The 20,883-nt window shown below is 48.2% G+C and overlaps 1 protein-coding gene across 1 annotated transcript in view; it reads left to right on the top strand.

Annotated features, from left to right (window-relative positions):
- Positions 1 to 20,883, top strand: part of SPATA13 (spermatogenesis associated 13) — a 295,901-nt gene that overhangs the window by 236,917 nt on the left and 38,101 nt on the right. Inside the window, exons 5-6 of the mRNA XM_025049512.1 lie at positions 10,300 to 10,662; positions 12,435 to 12,579. Of these exons, the coding sequence (XP_024905280.1) occupies positions 10,300 to 10,662; positions 12,435 to 12,579 (508 nt within the window). The remainder of the gene's footprint in view (positions 1 to 10,299; positions 10,663 to 12,434; positions 12,580 to 20,883) is intronic.

The following is a 20,883-nucleotide window of genomic DNA, read 5'->3' as shown; positions in this document are numbered from 1 at the left end:
GTGAATTATTCATCCGGAATTCTTTCACTGCCAAGTTTTGCATCAGACATTTTCGAGGCGCCTCGCAGCAGTACACACGAGATGCTCACGTCCCTCCATAGAAGCGAAAACGGAACGGCGGCGCTTCGTCTTGGTCTTGCCTTCCCTTTGTGACGCCCCCTCTACAGACGGCCGAGGGACAGTCGATGGCAGTGTTCTCAGGGGACAGCAGGCCTAATTCAGGGTCAGTGCTTCCTCGATTCGGCGCATTGGCCAGACCCTTGCAAGTTTAAAGGAGCGACGCAGTCTGTCCTCAGCGAGCTGCTGAGAGGAAGAGCCCGGATGAAGTTGTGCCCATTGCGTTCTCTGCTCTTCTTTCCCAGCTTTTCTTTCAAGCGCCCTCTTCATCCGTTGCCTTCCCGTCATCCAATTCCGAGCTACCTTCTTCTTCGCTACAGTTTGCCTCCCGCTGAAACTGAAATACAGAAAAGAGGTCTTTCAAAAAGTCCTAAATCTTGCTTCTTTCGGCAGCAGTGGAAACTTACGTGTTGGAAAAGGTCCATTGCCTGATTCCTCACATGTCTCAGGCTGGGCAGGAGACCTCCAAGCCAGCGTTGTCGAGAATCGGGGAGGAAGATACCAGTCAGTTTGCTTTCCGGGTGGCACAGAGTTTGATGTAGGTTATGAAGGAGATAGGATTTGGATGGTCGATTTCCTGGTCTAAAGCAGGGTTTGGAAATAGTTACGGTTACTAAACAATAACTTAAAGGAAGTTCATTTTTATAAAATCTCATATGAACGTAGGGTGAGAGCAGCTTGCTTAGCTTGCTTATGTCGATTTCCTGATCTAAAGCAGGGTTTGGAAGTATTTAGTTACGGTTACTAAACAATAACTTAAAGGAAGTTCATTTTTATAAACTCGCATATGAACGTAGGGTGAGAGCAGTACTGCCCATCGATTTGCTCGTTTATCTGTCTTCCCATCCATCCCTTGACCTTCATGAAGCATTTTTGACTGCTCGTTTCTCGGGCTCTGGCATAGACTCTGCAGACATTGCCACAGCCTTGGGTTCTTTGGAAAGAATGTACGTGGCTGCCTTTGTGTGAACTCAGGTAAACAGATTAATGCCACGTAAATGTTTTAGTGGTTTTTTTTATAGCGGCCCAAAAAAGAGCAAAGAACTCAGAGCCCAGGGGAGTTGATGAAATTTTTCTCCAGGAGGTGACATTTTAACTTAATTTTGAAGGATGAGTTTTCTAGGCTGGCAAGGGACAAAAAAGAGGGAGCAGCACTAACCTCATGTACAGCTGCAGAGGTAAACGTGTGGCGAGTGGTTTTGTGTGGCTGGAGAATAATTGTGTCTGTGGACAGAGCTGGGAAGACACATTGGATGAGATTTTCAATGGCCCCAACGTCTGCTGTATGCAGTGGGCAGCTGGGAGCAGATGTGCATTTTAGTAGTAGGGTGAAGGATGGACTGTTGAAGCAGTTTTGTGACATGGAATGACAGATCACATTCCTCCCGAGACAGGATGATTGACAGAACGTGGTGACTGGGCGGCTGCGGTTTGTGAGGACCAGGGAAGAATTAGGGTGCCCAGCAGGCGAAACCGGGATGTCAGATGACCTTAACTAAAACTAAAAAGCAGTTTGAGGGGAGAGATGATGCACAAAGATGCTCTTCTACCTTCTAACTAGGAACCCTTTGTTTTCAGGATTCTAAAGGCTCTCGCGGCTCCTGATTTAAATGTTGTGCTGTCAACCCTGACTTGACAGTGCCAGTGACGTTGCGAACACAGACACCTTCCTCTGTCATTACAGTGGGAGCTTCTCCTGCTTCCCGTTCTTCTTTCCCTGCCCCTCGCGATTCCTCCCACCCCAGGTGGACAGAGAAAGTCAAAACTGCGTGAAGAACAAACCTCTGATGTTCAAAAGGGTTTAGAAAAACAGATTTCTGACATACTCAGATCTAAAACACGGTTCTTGATTTTGGAATATTTAATTGTCCTCGATCAAGAAACAACTTCGAAAGAGGAGAGTAGGTTCATTTTTGTAAAATCATGCTTTTTATTAATTGAAAAAAGAAAGTTCGAGTAGACCTCTGTTCTTCAGCACATGTTTCAGAGATAAAATACATTTTAGGATGGAGTCATCATGTTCATTTATTTCGTAATATGATGGTTTTAACTGTCTTTTTACTCTTAACGAGTCCAGGCATAAAACTACAACCCACAATTCTGTTACTTTCTCTACCTGGGTGTCAGACTCTGCATTGTGTTGCTGCTGATTCTGAGATGGCAGGAGGGTCCGGTTTTCAGCGAAGCCCAGAAAATGGAATTCCTGTGAATGATCATGACAGAGGCTGGGGGAGGAAACCTCATCAGCATAGGATTTCTCATAGTTATCATTCGGTGTGTTTTTACGCTCATAGAACTAGGCTAACGGTATTAAATTAAGCATTCTCATGAGCTCCATTGTTAGCATTTTAATAAATTATCTGTTCTGCCTCTAAACAAGTTGCAAAGGCCTTAGGCTCACAACCTGTGTTTTAAGTGCCTTTTATCATCAGGTTTACTCCTGCCAGGACAGGTGAAGTATCTAGCATCCTCATCGTACTCTCTTTTTACTTTAAGGGAGATAAGAAGCATTAATTGTTCAAATAGTTTAAACAAATGGCCTGAACCGAGGCTTTCCAGATAACAGCTGGTTTTTTTTTCTTTCTTTCTTCTTCTTTTTTTTTTGACTTTTTAAAAGTTACATCAGAATTACTGATGCACATATAATCCCACTCCATGATAATGGGGACCCTTCTTGGTTAGTCATTTGCATTTCATTTGCCTTAGGAATTCCAGCAACCACTAAAGATTCTTGCAGCTTATAACCTTACATCATACTAACGATTAGAAGCCTATAACTCCGGTTAATAGTTACTTTTGCCTGTAAAAAATGCCACGGAAGGAATAACCCAGAAAACTCTATTCTTCCTTCCCGTCTGTTTCTGCCCAGGCCCTGACCAGATCCAGGCTAAGGCCAGACCTGAGGCCTAGGAAGGGGAGGGACATGTCAGCGATAGTGTCCATCCCTTCCCAAGACGGTCCCTGAACTGTAGGAGACAGAAAGGAGGCATTGAGCCAGCCTTAACATGTGCGATTCTAAGGCGGTAAATGGAGAATGCTTTGTTATTTATTTCAGAACTAAGTCAGTGGCTGCCGCTTGCCTTTCCTTGAATTTTGCTCTTAAAAAATTACCCTCCAACACACACACACACACACACACACACACACACACACACACACTATTTGTTCCTTAACTAGCCTGAGTGTTGCGGGAAAAGACACATGAACGCTTGCAGGTGTTGGGGCGGGGGATTAGAAGACCTGGGTGGGAGGAGGTCTGTGTCTGTGCACCTCACCTTGGGCCGAGGCGACCCCACCACACACCGTAAAGGCAACTTTGGAGAGAGAAAGGTTATTCCACTACTCGTTCTAAAAACTAAGGACAAGAAACCAAATGAAACAAAACCGAGTCAAATATTTGAGTTTCATGTCTGATCGGTTAAGGGAAAAGTTCTGGGCAACGAGGAGAGAGAAGGGATAGAACAAAGAAAGAGTGAAGGTAAGAGAGGCACGGGCCGTGGAAGGAAAAGACGTAAGAGTCAGACAGTGGGTGACAGAAGACCTCGGGTAGCCCAGGGAAGACGCTAGAGAAGCATCTGGAGGCTTTTGTGGAGCAGCACACAGTCCAGTGATTTTGGCAGTTGCTGCTTAGGGTTTTTGCCATAAACCAGAAAACCATTGACATTTTTCTTACCTTCAGCTACAGATGGAGGCCTTCCGTCCAGTGCTGGCCTCGCAGAGACGAAATCACATGAAATGCCCGAACTCTGTCACACGGGCTTTCATTAAATCCTTGCCTTTCCATCTCTAACATGGGCGTAATAATGTCCTCTTTACTCATCTGACAATACAGTGTTAGGTAGATGTTGAAGCAAGCTGATGGAAATTGAAGATTTTTAGGGACAAACGTCTAGTTTAAGATAAATAAGTCGTGAAGATGTGATCCACAACATGGTGACTATAGTTGACCCTGCTGATGGCGTATTTGAAAGTTGGTAAGAGTACTTCCTAAAAGTGTTCATCACAAGGAAAAAAACCCTGTTTTTTTCCCTTTTTTTGTATCTTTATGAAATGATGGGCGTTAAACTTACTGTGGTAAGCATTTCACATTATATATCAGTCAAGTCGTTATGCTTTATGCTTTAAAAATTATACAATGCTGTATGTCAGTTATTCCTCAAACTAAAAAAGAGATATTTTTAAGTAAATATATTTAGTGTTAAAAATCACCCCCAAAAGGGAAAAAATGTCATTAGGGCTCAAGCTTCTCTCTTTCTAAATATGTAAATATTTCCTTATTCTTGCCTTCGGCTCTTTAAAAATGTGGTAGTTGATCTTGGATCTTATGAATTTCCTCCTCGTTTAAAATCCTAGGACATTTATAAAACATCCCATTCAAAGAACTCTGTATCCAACACTCATGCTATAAAAAGGCATGGGGTCTTTTTTATTATGATACGTTCATTTCCATTTAAGGGAAGTTAAGTAATGATATATGACTCTAAATAGTGATTTTTATAGTATACAATAGTCCTTCCCTTATCCACACTTTCTGTGTTTCGGTTACCCGTGGTAAACCACGGTCCAAAACTATTATATGGGAAAGTCCAGGAGTAAACAGCCCATAAGTTTTAAGTCGCACGCTGTTCTGAGTAGTGCGATGACATCTGCCGTCCTGCTCATTCACAGCTGGGTCATGACTCGTCCCTTTGTCCAGCATCTCCATCCTGTGTTCGCCAACCGCCCATTAGTCACTTAGTAGCTATCTGCGTTATCAGATCAGCTGTGTGATATCGCAGTGCTTCTGTTCAAGTCGCCCTTATTTTACTCAGAAATGGCCCAAAAGCAGTGACGCTGGCAACGCACATCTGCCAAAGAGAAGCCATAAGGTGCTCCCTTGGATGAAAAGGCGTGTCCGTGCAGGGATGACAGTGAGTGCAGGGTTCAGTGCTTCCACCGGGGTCTTCGGGTGTGTCCTCTGTGGATGGGAGGCTACTGGACAGTGCCTAAGATGTCATTTTCTGGAGCTGGAGCACCTCCTGGCGCTAAAGGCTGCTCTTAAATGGTGTTGTTTACGCCAGAGGTTTTTAACCCATGTGCTTCCAACAGCTCCACAGACAGAAATCAGGAAGTGGGGGATTTATTTTTATTTTCGCTAACCTCTAGCCAAAAATGTCGCATTTCCTTTAATTATGAATGCCGGCATCAAACCAGAGCGGTTTCAGCAGCACCTGTGCTGTTGTCGCCAGTAGACATCACAGATCTTTTTCACATTATGCAACAGGTTTTGCTGTCTTAAAGTGTCTCTTAACTCATTCGTGCTTCAGAGCACACAGTTAGCAGACCTGTCTCTACTCCTCTCAATTCACGTGTTACACGTATAGCACAATCCTTTTAATATTTTGATCATGGTATTTTAAAATCACCAGCTCACTGTATAATCCTATTTTACTTTATGCATTTAAAAATGTGGACATGGGATGTAAAGTACAGCGCAGAGCGCAGAGTCAGTGATGTGTAGTGACTTCGTGTGGTGACGATGGTACTAGACCCCCATGGTGGCCACACCGTAAGGCATAGAAATGTCGACTCGCCATGTCGTACACCTGAAACTGACATACTATTGTATGCGAACTATAATTTTTTTTAAAAGTGCACTTGCTTTAATTTTTAAAAAAGTAGATGCCAAGGATGCAGAGCGGAAAGGACATAGATTGTGAAGTGAGAGGGACTGGGCTGCGCAGTGGGCCTCTTCCGCTTGTGAGTCTGGTAACCTGAGCAGGTAATCGTATTTATTCTAGCCTCAGTGTCTTAAACTGTAAAATGAGGCAAATAGTTCCCGCCTCCCAGGGCGGTTGGGAAGGGTAAATACGAAAACGCGCCTGGTGTGGGCTGGTATGTCACGGGCAGTCGTGGCTTTCGTCACTGTCATAGTTGCCGTCCTGTAAACATTGTCACAGTGTTTCCCCTTCTCCCCTCCAGTGGGGTGACTGCACCCGCCTTTCCCACAGGATCCAGGACTCCACAGCCTGGGAGACTTGGTATTTATTCGTGGCATCTTGAGAGAGTCCCTTTGGCTGTTCAGAGCAAAGTCTCTGTGCTTTATTTTTTTTTTTTAATCTACACAGAGCATCTTAATTTTTTTGCCTGTATTATTTTCTTCTGAATTACCTTGCTTTGTTAGTTTCCTAGAGCAGCTGTAACGAATGACCACAAACCGGATGGCTCAAAATGACAGTCTTTGCTTCTCACTGATGCAGAGGCCAGAAGTCTGAAGTCCAGGTGGGCGGGCAGAGCTCCCTGTCAGGTCCCAGGGGAGAGCCTCGGGCTTCCTTGGCTTATAAACCCATCTCCTGACACTGCCTCTGTCCTCACATGGCTTCCTTTCTTCTGTCTTTGTGTCCAAATTTCCCTCTTGTCCTAAGGACACCAGCCAGTGAAGTAGGGCTCAGCTAACCCAGTTTGACTTCATCTTAAAAGTCAGTACATCCACAAACACCATATTTCCAAGTGAGTTCACGATCACAGGTATGGGGCTCGGGAGGGGGGCGGCGGGAGGGGGGAGGTGTCACGGCTTCAACATATCTTATAGGAGGACACAGTTCCACCCAGGACACTTGCAGATGGACACTGTATACTTACTTTAGATCAGACTTCTGAATGGACATAGATGACCTAAGGTTTTTTGGTGCGTGTGAGTCTATCTCTTTTCCTCAGGTTAGTAATTTACTCTCACTGTAGTTTCAAAAAATGCTTTGAAGTGTCTAATTGGAGGTAATAAGATCTACCTTGGCTTTTTACTTTTATAAAGGAATCGTGTATCAGAAAGAAAAAAAAAAATGTAGGACCGCTGATTGGGGAAATAACTTTAAAACTATTGGGAGAAGCAAGAGTTAAAAGGGCAGCCACCCCACTGACAGATCTGTTTACAGAAGTTTATGGCTTGGGTGTGAATTGGCCATTCCAGCCTGCACTGGTCTGAAGCTCAGGCTGCTGGCCTGTGAGAAGAAGCTGCCGGAGCTCTGGCACAGCCACCGATACCCCCGATGTATCGATCAGTGTCTTAAAGGCGAGAAGAGACCTCAGAGAGCATGGAAGTGGTCAACTGCCTGGTCCTCCAGTGTGTCTGTGGGCCGCCGCCTCCTGTAGCAGGGTCCGGGGTAGGTTCCAGCTTGTTGCAGAGTGTTGTGTGTGGTGCTGGGTGTTTGTGTTCCAGGTATGATCACTCTTAAGCTATGTTACCCTGGAATACCCTTAGTCCTATTTCAGAAGTACCTAAACTTTGCTAAAAGACGATTCAGTCTCAGGATATGCATCAGAGTTCGGATTTGTTCTGCGAAGAAAATAAGTCGCTTCCGGCTAAGGATCACTGTTTGAACGTGGGCTTAAAGCGGAGGGATTTTACTTCTTTCCGTCTGTACTTCTGCTGGGAGTAAAGTGGACGGTTCGATTTTATCTGTCATTCTGTTAACTAATTTTTGCAATTCCTCGAACATTTGGTACTACTTAGAGGGGGTGTTTCTCCTTTTACATTTTCAATAGGCCTGTTTAAATACTTCCAGGAGTGTTTTAGTGGTGGTGCTCTTCTGTGTGGGACCTCTTCTGTGTGGGACCGATGCGTTAAGGGAACCCAGCGGGCGACTTCTGCCCTCCGAGCCCTGCCCTCAGCACACCTGCCTTTACCTGGCCTCCATCACTTCCCAGAGTGTGTTTTGGTCTCAGAAGGATTTGTTACCTGAGCAGCTAGGACAGCCACTTGTTTTCCCAAACCCATTTTCTTACTTTCTCTTCGGCATCAGTGAGGAAGAGCAGGCTGCATGTTGCATCCGTGGAAACGAACACGTGGAGGTCGTGACCAGGCTCCTCACTGCCGTAGTTTTGCTGTATTTCTGTTTCTCCAGCACGTTGTTTCTGAAACTTTATCACAGGGTGGTAATATAAATGGGTTTAGTCTCATCGTGTGCTTAAGTTGCCTGTGCCATTTGACTCAGTAATTTAAACTGTCCATAATAACCTGTTTTTCATATGTAACGCAGAAAATAATACTACCTTTTCCACGATTTCGCTCATAGTTTCCCATGGTGGCATCAGAGAGGAAAACGTTTCCTTCATTCTCTTAGGTTCACCGCTTGGGGGTGTGGGAATCAAACTTGACAAAGAGATTTGCAAGAGAAAAGACAGATTTTTATTAATGTAGACAAGAAAAATGTGACTCCAGGAAGGAGTTAGAATTGGGGACTTACCTACCATCTTAATATGGGAGCAGGGTGCTTATGGGAAAACAAGTGACTTTTAGGGAAGATAAATGGGCCCGTGGAAACACAGGTGGGAGGTGTGATGGTTTTGTGACCATAGCTGTTTTAGGGGAACCTTCTTCCCCACTGGAAGAAGGAAATTCTATCCCAAGGGAGGGGACTTAGGACAACTGCATTCTTCTGGGAGGTTCTGCTTTCAGGCAGATGGGGGAGCTCAAGGAAAAAGCCTGTTTTTTAAATACCTTCAGCTCAAAACAGTTTTTATGTTCTGGATCCTTCGGTAGTGACATGAAATAAACATAGCGTTCCGGAGTGTTGGGGCCAGTGCATAGCAAGGTCATTGTGATCGTCGGAACCCTTTTTTTTGAGCAGAGGCGACTTGGCATGGTGGGAGAATTTCGCGGGAACAGAAATTACAAGACCCACATTTCAGTGTTGATGCTAATGGGCTGCGTGGCCCTGAGCGAGTCACTTCACTTCTCTAGGTCTCCATTTTCCTATTTGAAGAATGATGGGGGGCGGTGGGGGGCGGGGCGACTAGAGACTCTGTAAATCCCTCCCTACTTCCTTTCCTCTTCATCATGGTTTTCATACGTGACCTTAGGGGACGCTTAGGCACATCGGATTGGAAATTAGGGGACCTGCATTTCAGGCCTCGGTTGCCACCGATGGGCACGAGGTGAGACTTCTTGGGCCAGTGCTCGTGGGTGGGGCTGGACTGGTCTGCCGGGGGCTGCCACATCACCCCTGCTGGCCATCTCCAAGCCCGGGCGGCCTGCTCTGCCTGCCCTGCAGTCACGTGACTTTCCTGGTCCGTCTGGTTCTCTCCCTGTGCCTGGTTCTGTTTTTATTTTTACTTTACTTTAAAATGTATTGAGACGGAAGAACCAAAGGCACCCAGACGCCCAGGCACGTGGCTGGTGCCTGCCGCAGACTTTGGCTTCCTCCCTGGTGCTCCGACACAGCCCTCCTGGGAGACTAGGAGACCAGATTTTGTGGCGTCTGCTGAGATAAAGGTTATTTCCTGGCAGGGCTGAATCGGGATGGCAGTGCTTTCTAAGAGCAATAATTAACTACGGCTGATAAGGGCTGTTTTATTTACCATTGTTGCTCATCATCCTCACTAGGACCCATCCCCACCCCCACCAACAGTTACAGACCCAAATCCGCAGATGTTAAAACTTGCCCGAGGTTACAAAGCTAGCTAGCCTGACTTACACAGAAATCTGCTCATTTTCAGACCTCGTGGGTCGTTTTCTGGTACACTGCATGGCCTCTGAAAAAGTTACTTGAAAAATTAGAAAGTATTGCCTAATTTAGGATCGGAGGCACTCCAGCCGTGGGACTGTCTAGTCTGAAATCCGAGATTCTGAAAGGTTCGCTGTGACTTGTCCACGCTCACGCAGCCAGCTAGGAGCAGGACCTCGGTTTCTGAATCCTGGTTTGGTGCCCTCCCCTCCTCCCCGTGTACTTAAGTTGAATCAGTGTCCGGCCCTAACAACCCAGACTTAATCTTCTCAAAGCACCTTCTATATCCAAACATTGTTGAAAGACAATACCTTAGAGTAGCATTACACTTCCATTCTCCCACAGGCCGGCCTGCCTCCCACACTACTGTTGTGTATATTTTGGGTGACAGCCCTACTGTAGTTAAAATTGCTTTTTATTAACTCTCTGTGGTGCAGATTTTTAAGTATTTTTTATCAGAGCTGGTCATTGGTCAGCAGACACCACTATTTAAATTAGTTTTAATACAACCTTCGATTAAAGATAGACTTGCTTATTTTAATCCACACTGCAGTTATGTCTCTTGAACAAATAGCATTTTAAAATAAATGAATCAAGAAAGGCTTGTGGCAGGGCCGAGGAGGGTGGGAGTGGACTCGGAGCTTCTCTTTAATACCTTCCTGGGTACGGGCGCTCACCTAACTTGTCCGCATTTGACAAGGTTGCTACTGAGGAGCCTTGGAGGCGGGACCCACCCCAGGAGGAGGACAGGACCGGGCTGCAGAGGGTCTGCAAGAGGAGGTGGGGCTCCGGGAGAAGACCCAGGCCGCGACCCCTCTCGGACTATGGCCAGTTGGCCGGCCGGAGCTTGTCTATTCCTGAGGACTCTATTGCTGTGGACCCGCAGACGGAGGACACTGTGGACAGTGGCCAGCAGCCGAGCACGCCGTCCAAGGACCCTGCGCACCAGAACGCTGCCCCGGGCTGCCCCAAAGGCCGGAGAAAGCGCCCCGTCTCTGTGATAGGCGGGGTCAGCTTCTATGGGAACAGCCAGACAGAAGAAATAGAGACCCTGCTGACCCAAGTAAGATCTGGTGTGCTGCTCCCAACTCCAGCGGGCCCTGGCTTCCTGCCCTTTGTTCCTAGCAAACTAAACAGGACGCAGCTTTCAGTCCTTCTCTCTAACTCCAGGATGATGTCATCTGCTCACAGCCTTTCTTCCTGACCTTGCAAATGTGCATGACTTACAACTAACCGTCTGACATCTGGATGCCTTTTCCTAATCTTCTGTCTTTGCTGGGATCTCGAACAATATGTGAAACTAGCCCGCTGTTTGTTCTAAATCACCTGAGATTTGAATAAGGGGAAAGGGGCAGGGTGCATTAGTGAGCTTCCTGAAAGAAGAAATTCTTGAAAGAGAAAGTGTCAATAAGGTGCTTCCATTGTTAAAAATGTAAAGATCAGAAAACAAAGAAGAAATCGACTTTTTTAGGAGACAAGGAAGTAATTTTTTCTGCCATTTTCTTGCTTTTGAGTTGCAGCTTTGCAACTGCTTCAATAATAGATTAAAATCTTAATATCATTCCATTACTATAATGTAGTAATTCAACCAGTATTTATCAGTTACCCAAAGAGCTCTTTGAGGACACAAAACATTTAAATAAAGGCCCAGTTATTTGGCAAGATTAATACCCCAGCCATGGTCAAGGGCTCACAGAACAGTATAGTTAGTGCCCGATTTCATTTTTTAAACTTGCTAGCTGATATCGTAAATAACTCGTAAAATTCTCTTAAAAAGGAAATTCTATATTGGTGTTGGATTTTATGTTTACGTTCTGCCTGTAAAGGCCCGCACAGTGCCATGTTTACAGCAAACACTCGAAACCTCCTTGCTTAATCGAATTAAATTGAATTCTTAAGGTAAAAACAAATTAAGTTGAAAAATACCACAAATTTTTTGTCATGTTAAGATGCTCTATGTGCTAGGAACGAATTCTGAACTAAAGCAAACTGTAATGTATTTAACTCAAAATGCAGTGTAAGGAAGATCTGAAGCACTTAGAAGTTATTTCACTTCAGAGCATCAATAAGGCGCTTAGTGAGATAACCGTGTGCACTGTAAGCTCATTTATGGAACTGAGTGAAAAGATAATTAAGAAAACCTAAGGAAAGCGTGACCCGGCTTGGCCTTTGATGCAATCATATAGGCAGTTAATACGGACGATCGAAAGGGCATAGAGATGGTTCTAGAGACCAGGGTAAATTGTGGGAAGCCAATTCTTCTTTTAATCAAGGTTCACTTGTCACATTAGTTTAGGTAAACGAGAATCGTGTGCCTGCATGTGGCTGAGTGAGGGAGATGGAAGGGGCAGGGCCTCGAGCCGTCATCTTGGCCGTGGCCTTGGGCACTGTCCTTGCTTCCTCTTGTGAACGCGTCTTCTTAACGTCATGACTCTGCGTTGTGACTCTGTGACTCTGTGACTCTGTGAGAAACGTTGTGACTCTGCGTCTGTGAGAAAGCCACCACTTCCTAAATTTGCTTTTCCTCTGCTTAGCTAACGCTTTGCTTTTACCGAGTGTTACCTGTTGGTATGTCACTGACAGATAAGATGAAATGTGATGCCGTGAGGTAAGAGCCGGTGGGTCGATACCGATTTATTTAAATGTCAGAAGAATTCATTGCCATTGAGCCTCGGTGCGGCCCGAAGCCTTCGACATGAGTTGGGGAAACCATTTCACATCTGTGAGTGGCTTCGAGGTGAGAGCGCCGAGCTCTTTGCAGCTGTGCGTGTGAAGAGCTCGCAGGAGCTGCCACTTCCTGGCATCTTCTCACAGCCTCTTACTTTCCTTTCATAGGCAGCAGCCAGGCCGCCCGTGCCAGCTCACCAGGTGCCGCCCTACAAAGCGGTCTCGGCCCGATTCCGGCCGTTCACGTTCTCCCAGAGCACCCCCATCGGGCTGGACCGCGTGGGACGTCGGCGGCAGATGAGAGCGTCCAACAGTGAGTCCCCCAGGGCCCCCTGTTCAGGTCTCCCCTCCGAGAGGCTGGTGTGGAACCCTCGCTTTGACTGTTCCCTCTGAAGCCGGGGTGCCCAGGTGACTGTGCCCCTTTCCTCCTGCCTCTGGGCCTGGGCGTCGTGGGCCCGGGAGTGAGGACAGCTCTCTGCAGGCTGCCCTGCAGGCGTGGCTGTGCCATCAGCTGTCCACGGTCGCTCTCTGCATCACCACAGTGTCCCCAAGTTTGAGTAGTGTGCTCCTCTCCTGGTGTCCAGGTTCCCGCAGGTGGAGATGTGACCGAGGGTGGAGCCCCAGGGGTCTGTCTGCCTTGACCTTTTCCAAGCTCTTTCTGGGCGTTTGAGATTCTCTGAACACCAAAGAAAAGTTATCTAATATCATAGTTAATGTGCCCACACAGCTCCTACCTACTCACTACTTGTTGATTTGAAATAATACTGCATGTTTTGGGGACGATGTTTAAATTCCTACACTAACATTCACATCAGTGCCACTCGGCCGGGTGACAGTGACAAGGCCTGGTGTGCACTGGACGAGAACAAGAGCTAGCATTTCCTGAGCACTTACGGTGTGGCAGATACCAGCCTCTGCGCTCTGATGTATTCCCTCATTTGATCTGCTTAGCTCCTTGTCATGGTGGATACTCTTATTTTTCTTATTTTATAGGTAAAAAGGCCCAAGTATAAATAGGTAAACTGCCCTAAGTCACTCACCCAGGAAGTGGCAGAAATGGGATTTCAGCCAACAGTCAAATAGAATTTTCCATACCAAGGCCCATGCTTTGTGCTGACTGCTTAAAAGAAAAGCAGCACTCTGTTAATGATCTCAGCTTCGGTTGCTAGGTTTACTGTCTTCCTTTTGAAAACAAGTATCGAGTTGTGAGAGTGAGCGTGAGCGCGATGGCCTGGGAGCTCGGGGCCTGGTTCTGGTTCCAGCACAGCTGCTAGCTCGCCGTGTGGCCAAGGTCTCCCCACGATGGTGGTGACTGAACATGGACGAAGTGGGGAGATTTAAACCGTGCTGCTTCAAGAGACTTGAAAGAGGCCGAGGGGTCTTGAGAGCACTTACATTTCAGGGAGAGGGGGAGGGGAAAGCAGGACGGGCTGGGGAAGGGAAAGAAAACAGCAGCGCGGGTCACTGGTCAAGGGAGGTGTTCTGAAGACAGAGGATGACGACTGGTGACCGGAAATGGTGGCAAGGTCACTGATGCATTCTGACACAGAAGGTGCTGAGGAGGGTGTCCTGGGAGGGCCAAGCGATGAGAGGTCAGAGAATCAGTGAGTTGTGAAGAAACGTCGCCGCCCTTGATCCTGTCGGCCTGGTTTCTAACGCGTGTCGCATTTGTCAGGAGGAATCGAGGCTAGCCTCTTCCGTCAACGGAGCCAAAAGGCAAAGGGAAATAGCTAGAGGGCGTGGGAATGGGAACTCTCGCTGGGCCAGCCGTCCAGGAGAGAGCCTGTGTCTAGCAATGTGCCCGCGGCCCCTGGTCACTCGATCCTCGCAACTGAGCAGGCGGGACACCTTGGAATCGTTCCTCCCCTCGCCCGCGGTCACTAGGTCCTGCTGTCCGTTCGTCCTCAGCTTCTCAAGCTCTCTAACCCTTACGCTCGGCAGCCGCCCTCCCCCCATCACTTCCTCAGGCAGAGCTTTCACAGCCCCCCGAGTCACAGTGCCGGCCCCCTCTGACTCTGCCTTTTCCTGGCAAACTTTCTCCATCGTCATCGGGATAAAGCCCCGGTTTCCTAGACGTGTTGACGGTTTTCTGCGACGCCAGCGTCACATCCCACCTGCTTCTCCCGCGCCTCTCCCCACGCGCGCTCCCATCACCCACTCCGGGCTCTCGCGCTCCCTCTGCTCCAGGTCACTCTGCTCCCTTTGCTTAGAGTTTCCTGCCTTCCCTGTACCACATGTCGGTGTTCCTTCCCTTCAGAATTCAAACCCCATGCCCTGCATATCCTTGGCGACGGCGCAAGTTCCTTGTCCTCCTTCTGCAAAGCAGTTTAGCCACAGGTCTCGTGCCCAGTCTCCGCGGCCCAGTCGGCAGCTTGCGGCGATGTCCATCGAGGGTATCCGGAAGGAGGGACGGCTCCACGCACGAGGCGTTCCTCACAGCGTCGCGCGTGACAGCACAAGAGTTGATCCGTGTCGGTGTCGGCACAGAAGACTGTTGACTTGGCGTGTTACACGGGCGACGGTCGCGAAACAGTCCATAACAAGTAGGAAGCCCCTGTAACAGCGTGGGAAAGGACCGCTATAATTCCAAAGTGAGGAAAAAACGGAAATAAAATCACATACGTTCTATTAGTGGGCTGGGGCGGCCATAACACAGCAGCAAAGCTGGGTGTCTTAAGTGACAGAGATTCGTTGTCTCGGTTCTGGGGGCTGGATATTAGTGGGCTGGGGCGGCCATAACACAGCAGCAATTCATTGCTGAGATTCATTGTCTCGGTTCTGGGGGCTGGCAGTCAGATCGGGGTGCTGGCAGGGCTGGCTCCCTCCGAGGGCAGGGCAGGGGTGTGGACGATTTCTCGCACGTGCAAACAGCTTGTTTCTGTGCCGTCAGTCAGTGTTCTGTTCTGTTTTGATTTTCGTGTTCTTTTGTTGAGAGGAATAAAAGTAATGGAGCTGCTTAAGCAGAGAGAGGGTTTATTGGGAGGCTGTTAGGTGTTCCCAGGGTTGACGGAAGGGCTGGGGCACCAGTCTAGGAAGCAGACGGCGGTCGGGAGCCAAGGAACCATGGGGAAGGAGTTTGGAGGAGGTGAGCGTCAGGAAGACTAGCCGTGGTGCCACCCCCGGGGATGAGGGGGCCAGCCCGTCCTTCTGTCCTCCTGTCACTTAGTCAGGAGTCCAAGTCCCAGGAGAGGGGGTGCAACTCTCGAAGTTCAGGGACGTGCACGCTACCTAGTGGCACGCGGACGGGGAGAAGGAGGCAGGCGCACGGCGTCCCTGTGCGCTAAGGCGGACACAGTGGAGCGGAGGTCATTCCCCAAGGAAACGCAGGCCGTGTTGGACATGGAAGGGATCCTGGACAGGCTCTCCGTCGGTTCCCTCCTGCGATCAGCAGCCGTGTGCCAGGTGACAGCAGTGGACGAACAAAGTCCCCTAAATCACTTACATTCTGGCGAGGGGTGAGACGTTAACCAGGAACCATGTGACACGGCAGATAGTACTTTACGGAAAGGAAAATGAAGCAGGGTCGAGAGTTCTCATTTTTAAAAGAACGTTATCCCGACGTGAGGCACCTATTCCACGTATAATGGGAACACTCCCACCCCTCTCGAGGGAGACGCCCCATAGCCCAGCAGTCACCGCGGGGACCTCCAAGTCCCCCGGGGTGCTATCTGTCCCCTCTCCACGCCGTGGCAGCGCCCCGTCCGTTGTTATACCCAGAGGAAAGCTTAAGCGGCACGCCCTCATCATAACGATCAGAGGCAGAGGGGAAGAGGGGACAGAAAATAAATCACCGTACGTGGACGCGCAGGTGCCACAGAGAATTCCTCTCTCCCATCGCGTTGCACAGCCACGTGTGCAGTGTTGACTCTGCCCGTCGAGTCCCTGTTGCAGGCTCCAAGTGCCCAGCACTTTTCCTGGCCATGTTCTTTGCCAGCTGCGGTGGCCGCAGCCCTTACTGTCAGGGGGCCTGCTTGCTTAGATGTGCCGTGACGCCTCTGTCCCCCCTTTTCAGTTAATCAGAACTCGGTCGGGCTCTGAAGAGGCGTGGGGCACCCTCTGTGAGCCGGACACCACAGGGATCCAGCAGGGAATAAAGTGTTACCCAAGGTTTACATTCCAGCATTTTAACAGACCCCGTGAGTCGGTCAGTGGGGTCATCTCAGCGCTAACGAGGAGTGTGGCTCTCGTGGTGGAGAGTCAGGGAGAGCGGGAGTGGCAGAGGGCGACCTCGTGTCTCTCAGGAGGGGACATTGGAGTGGAGACTGAAAGGTGAGCAGGAGGTAAAGGTCTGGGACAGGAGAGGTCCCAGGGGAAGGAACATCAGATGCCCAGAGACAAGCAGGAGCTGAATGTGTCTGAGGGGCAGCGAGGAGGCCAGAGCGACTGGAGCACAGGAAACAGGGCGGGAGAGGACGCCATGGTCGGGCAGTCAGCCAGGGCGAGACAGAAAGGGCATTGCAGGTCCCAGGAGAGAGCTGGGGTCACAGTAAGTGAAGCGGGAAGCCGCTGGCAGCGGGGGTGTGGTGTGCTTTGATGCTTCACAGAGGAAGCACAGTTTGGGGGAGAAAAGGCAGAAAGAGACTGGTCTGAAGCTTGCTGCCTTTGTCCAGCTGAGCAGCGATGGTGGCAGTGACCACGAAATGTCCACGTCTTCCTTGGCTGCTCATCTTGCCAGCGCACAGAGGGCTGCCCGCAGTGCCAGCCTCGGGTCTAATTCAGAGGGGCCAGGGCCGCGAATTCCGCTGGAAGGACTTATCTCTTGGGGGAATAAATCCAGTTTTGGCAGAGCGGAGTGACTAGATGCGAAGAAAATATTTTGCAAATGTATCATTAAGTCATCATGGAAGCAAACCCTGTGTTTACCCTTCGTCTCTGGGTCCGTATGTTCTGGCTACGGTGAACACCTCTGTGTCAGCCGGTGGTTCATGGCGCTCGGCCCGTCCAGGGCATGTCGCAACTTCAAGACACGTCCCCACGCTGCCTCCGTAACTTGGTTTTCATCACGCCATTACTCAGTTTGCTGTGATTCCAAGTTTCTGGACGATGTAAGTCAGATAGAGCTAAGGACACCCATGGGCACCGGCCTGTCACCACACTTCTCTCACCGGGCAGTCCTTGGGAAGAATGGTGCGTGAGGTGCTGTCACAGTGCACGAGGCCTTCAGCGAGATTGCAGCAGAGGTGTGACAGGTAAGGGAGACAGATCCAAATCTGGACTAAGCGCCTTTCCCAGTAAGGACACATTGCAGTCGTCAGCCCCTCCATTATGAAAAGGGTCCATTGTAATCAGCTCCCCACAAGTGGCTATCTGGTTCCCAGAGGAACCATATCATTAACTTGGCCCAGGGGGACACCCGCGGCGTTTAGCCCCGGCTTGGCATCCATTTCTGCCACCATGGCCGTTTTTTTCTTGGGTAAACATCACGATGACTAGGAACAGAGATGGACATTTAAGAGGGGGTCATAATACCCACACAGTTCCTAACAGCCTCTTTTGCAGTAGGATTCGTGTGGGCCACACGGTCACTCGGGACAGACGTTTTCTCATGCCGTGAGTGTTTCCTGGTGTATTCGGTCATACTCGTTCCCCAGACCAGTCCTTCCCCTGTTTTGTTCTTCCCAGATTCCCCCAGACCGGTCACCCTAACCATGAATCCACGCACGCTAACTCCACACCAGGGCCATCTCTCCTTTCCCTCAGAAAGGACTAGGGGGACCGTCGCTTAGATTTTACTACCTGAGGATCCCCCTTTCTTGGGGGCACAGTTACCGGGAAAAGGCTGGGAGAGTCCCCTTGGGGAAAGGAGGCTGGAAGGGGCCATCGTAATGTGGGGGATACCCACCCCAGGGTCTGGGAATCACCTTGAAAGCGGGAGCTGAGTGAGGGCCCTTGATTCTCCCGTGTGGTAGCTCAGGCCTGACCTCCACTCCCCGGATTTCAAGATTTACTGTGACACCCATCAAATAACACCCGAGTGGAGTAGCCCATCAGCTTTGTTCCCAGGGACCCTGTGATAAGTTAAGCACAGCCCAGGATCACGTGGGCCAGACCATCCCAGTGACCGAGCTGGTCCTGCTGCCCGACACAGAAACTGGGCTCCCATGACAGATGTCCCCCTCCGTGGAGTCCTGGACTTCACCATGACAGAAGCCTCTCTCACCGGCCGCCCTTGCCTAGAGTGACCAGCAGGACATTGCCTATGAAAGTTGCTGCCACTCCCATCATGGGTGTCTGGGAGGCGCAGCCCAGGGGAGGCAAGTACGTGGTGGATCAGCCCCAGCCTCTGTGTCTCTCAGGCTTCGGACGTGCCAGGGGCTGGCCTCTCGATGGCTTAAGAGTGGACAGTACTTGGTCCAGGTTTATATTCCATCTAAGTGTTGGAATGACACCTGGCTTCATAAGCCCATGTATCAAATGCAGAATCTGGTGGATGCCACCCAAATGGGTATTTTTGGTTTAATCTAAATAATGTTTGGTGAAGGCAGTGCATGAACCTTGTTGGGATTCTGATACCAACAAACCAGCTGTAGAAAGATCATTTTGAGACAAGAGGGGAAATTTTCACACGCATTGAGTATTATTAAGTGAAGGAATTATTGTTAATTTTGTTAGTTGGGATGATGATAGTGAGGTTATGAAGTCCTTATTTGTTATGAGTGCATACCAAAGTATTTTTTGTATAAAATGCTATATATGAGGTTTTGCTTTAAAATATTCCAAAACTTTGTTGGGAAATAGTCGGGAAAAAAAATTGGTAAAATATTGGTCATTATGGATTCATAATATTTCTACTTTTGTGTTTGAAATTTTCTATAATAAAGGCTTTTAAAAATAATGAAAGTATGTTTCATCTTCCCTGGTCAAGTGCTCTAAATCAAGAAATGCTCACAACTAAATTTTTCTCAAAATGTGGAAATTTGAATATTAGCAATTTATTTTCTTTTTAAGAAACGAAGACCTACTTCTTTGACATGAAAGTGAGCTGTCTCTTCTCAGAACTTTCCAGCACTGTTTCTGATCTTTTCTGGTGCTGGTTTCTCTCCTGCTTTGTTTAGAGTATTCGTCTTATCTCCTAACTAGCCATGTGCACCGTGAAGACAGATCACACGGAACGGTCCTTAGGCTTGTCGGCCCTGTGGGTGTGGTAGCGAAATCTTAGGACTCCAGGTCATGAGTCACACAGGCACTTATGTAACTGCTTTTGTAAAGCTCATGGGTGGCAGGCTGCCCGCCTATAGCAACTCCGTTGCCTTCGGTGAGTGTGCCCGGGGTCCTAGTGAGCTGCTCACACCTTGATAACTCTCTCTCACGGAATTATTTTGTTGTCTTCTGTTTTCCTCTTTCATGAAGCTTTCCTCTTAGACCCAAGGCAGCTTATTCCACCGCCGTCTACCTGTGCTCTTAATTTCCCCCTACTTACTTCAAGTCTCTCCTTTACTTCCTCTCTCACCGAGTCTGTTTTGATCAGAAGTCGAATTTAATTGCTTTATTAAAATCGTATACTCATGTCTTCTCATCCTTCTCTTTCCACTCATCCCGCCATAGAGTTTAGGTTAGTTTGCTCCTGTGATAGAAACCAAGTGATTATCTGAACTGTCTCCCAGACAGGAGGACGTTTAGTGTCCTTGGCTCTTACGTTCGAGTAGAATCTTTTTGGGTCACGAGTAAAATACCAAAGCATGACATTCAAGTCAGTAGATCAGGGTCTTCCATTGTAAAATATATGTATTTGTCACATTTTTAAAAGCCTTTTAGTTAATCAATAAGTACTATAGTCGAGTCATTTGTAATAATGCCAGACAACAGAGGAAACGAGATTAGGTACAATAATAACTAAATATAAAAAAGAGAAAATGATTTTCTGAGGAGATACAAACATGGGAAGTTGACAAACATGATTAGACTTTTTATGGCCTTTAAAAATATTTCTAAATTACTCAAATTATGGCTTGATTTGATTTTTAAATTTTTTAAATTTTAATTTCTGATGACTAGAGTCACTTTTTACAAGCGAGTAAAGAGAATCAAATTAAGCCAGCCTAGCCCGCTAGCGACCTAGATGATGTAATAATTTAAGTCGATAACAGTGGGGTCGTAAAAACTTCTCAGTCATAACCACCTATTCACATTTGTCACTGGGAAACAACAGCAACAACAACAACAACAACAAACCCAGTCCTTAAAGGCATGAAATGTCACAGATAACATCTTGATCTACAAAGGACAGAATGACCCAAGTGGCCGCTGGGCTGCCTGTCCGGGAAGCACTATCTCTATCCGAGGTGGCCAGTGGTTGGTGGAGGGAGGGACTGCTTTGAAAAGGTGCTCTGAGGTTTCAAAAATTCCAGGTTCCGCTGTCCATAAGGGAGCAAGTGAAAACCACTGCACACCGCACTCTGGTTACTCATTGCGTGACCAGGGTCTGCCCCTTAGACTACAGTTAGGGGCGTGGGGACTGCGATGCCTTAGGAATTTCCAGAATAAATTACGTAGCGATAAAAAAGCCAACACTATGCAATTTTCCTTGTGCCACAAGAACAAATCCAGAGAAGCGTTTACTCTATGAAAGGCGGTGGCGAGCGGCTGCCGCCGAAAACACCTGCGTCCGCCTGGCGCT

This window comes from Pteropus alecto, unplaced genomic scaffold (genome assembly GCF_000325575.1).
Source record: "Pteropus alecto unplaced genomic scaffold, ASM32557v1 scaffold16, whole genome shotgun sequence".
NCBI classification, from domain to species: domain Eukaryota; kingdom Metazoa; phylum Chordata; class Mammalia; order Chiroptera; family Pteropodidae; genus Pteropus; species Pteropus alecto.
Note: the sequence above shows the minus strand (reverse complement) of the source record. Positions and strands in the feature narration are given on the sequence as shown.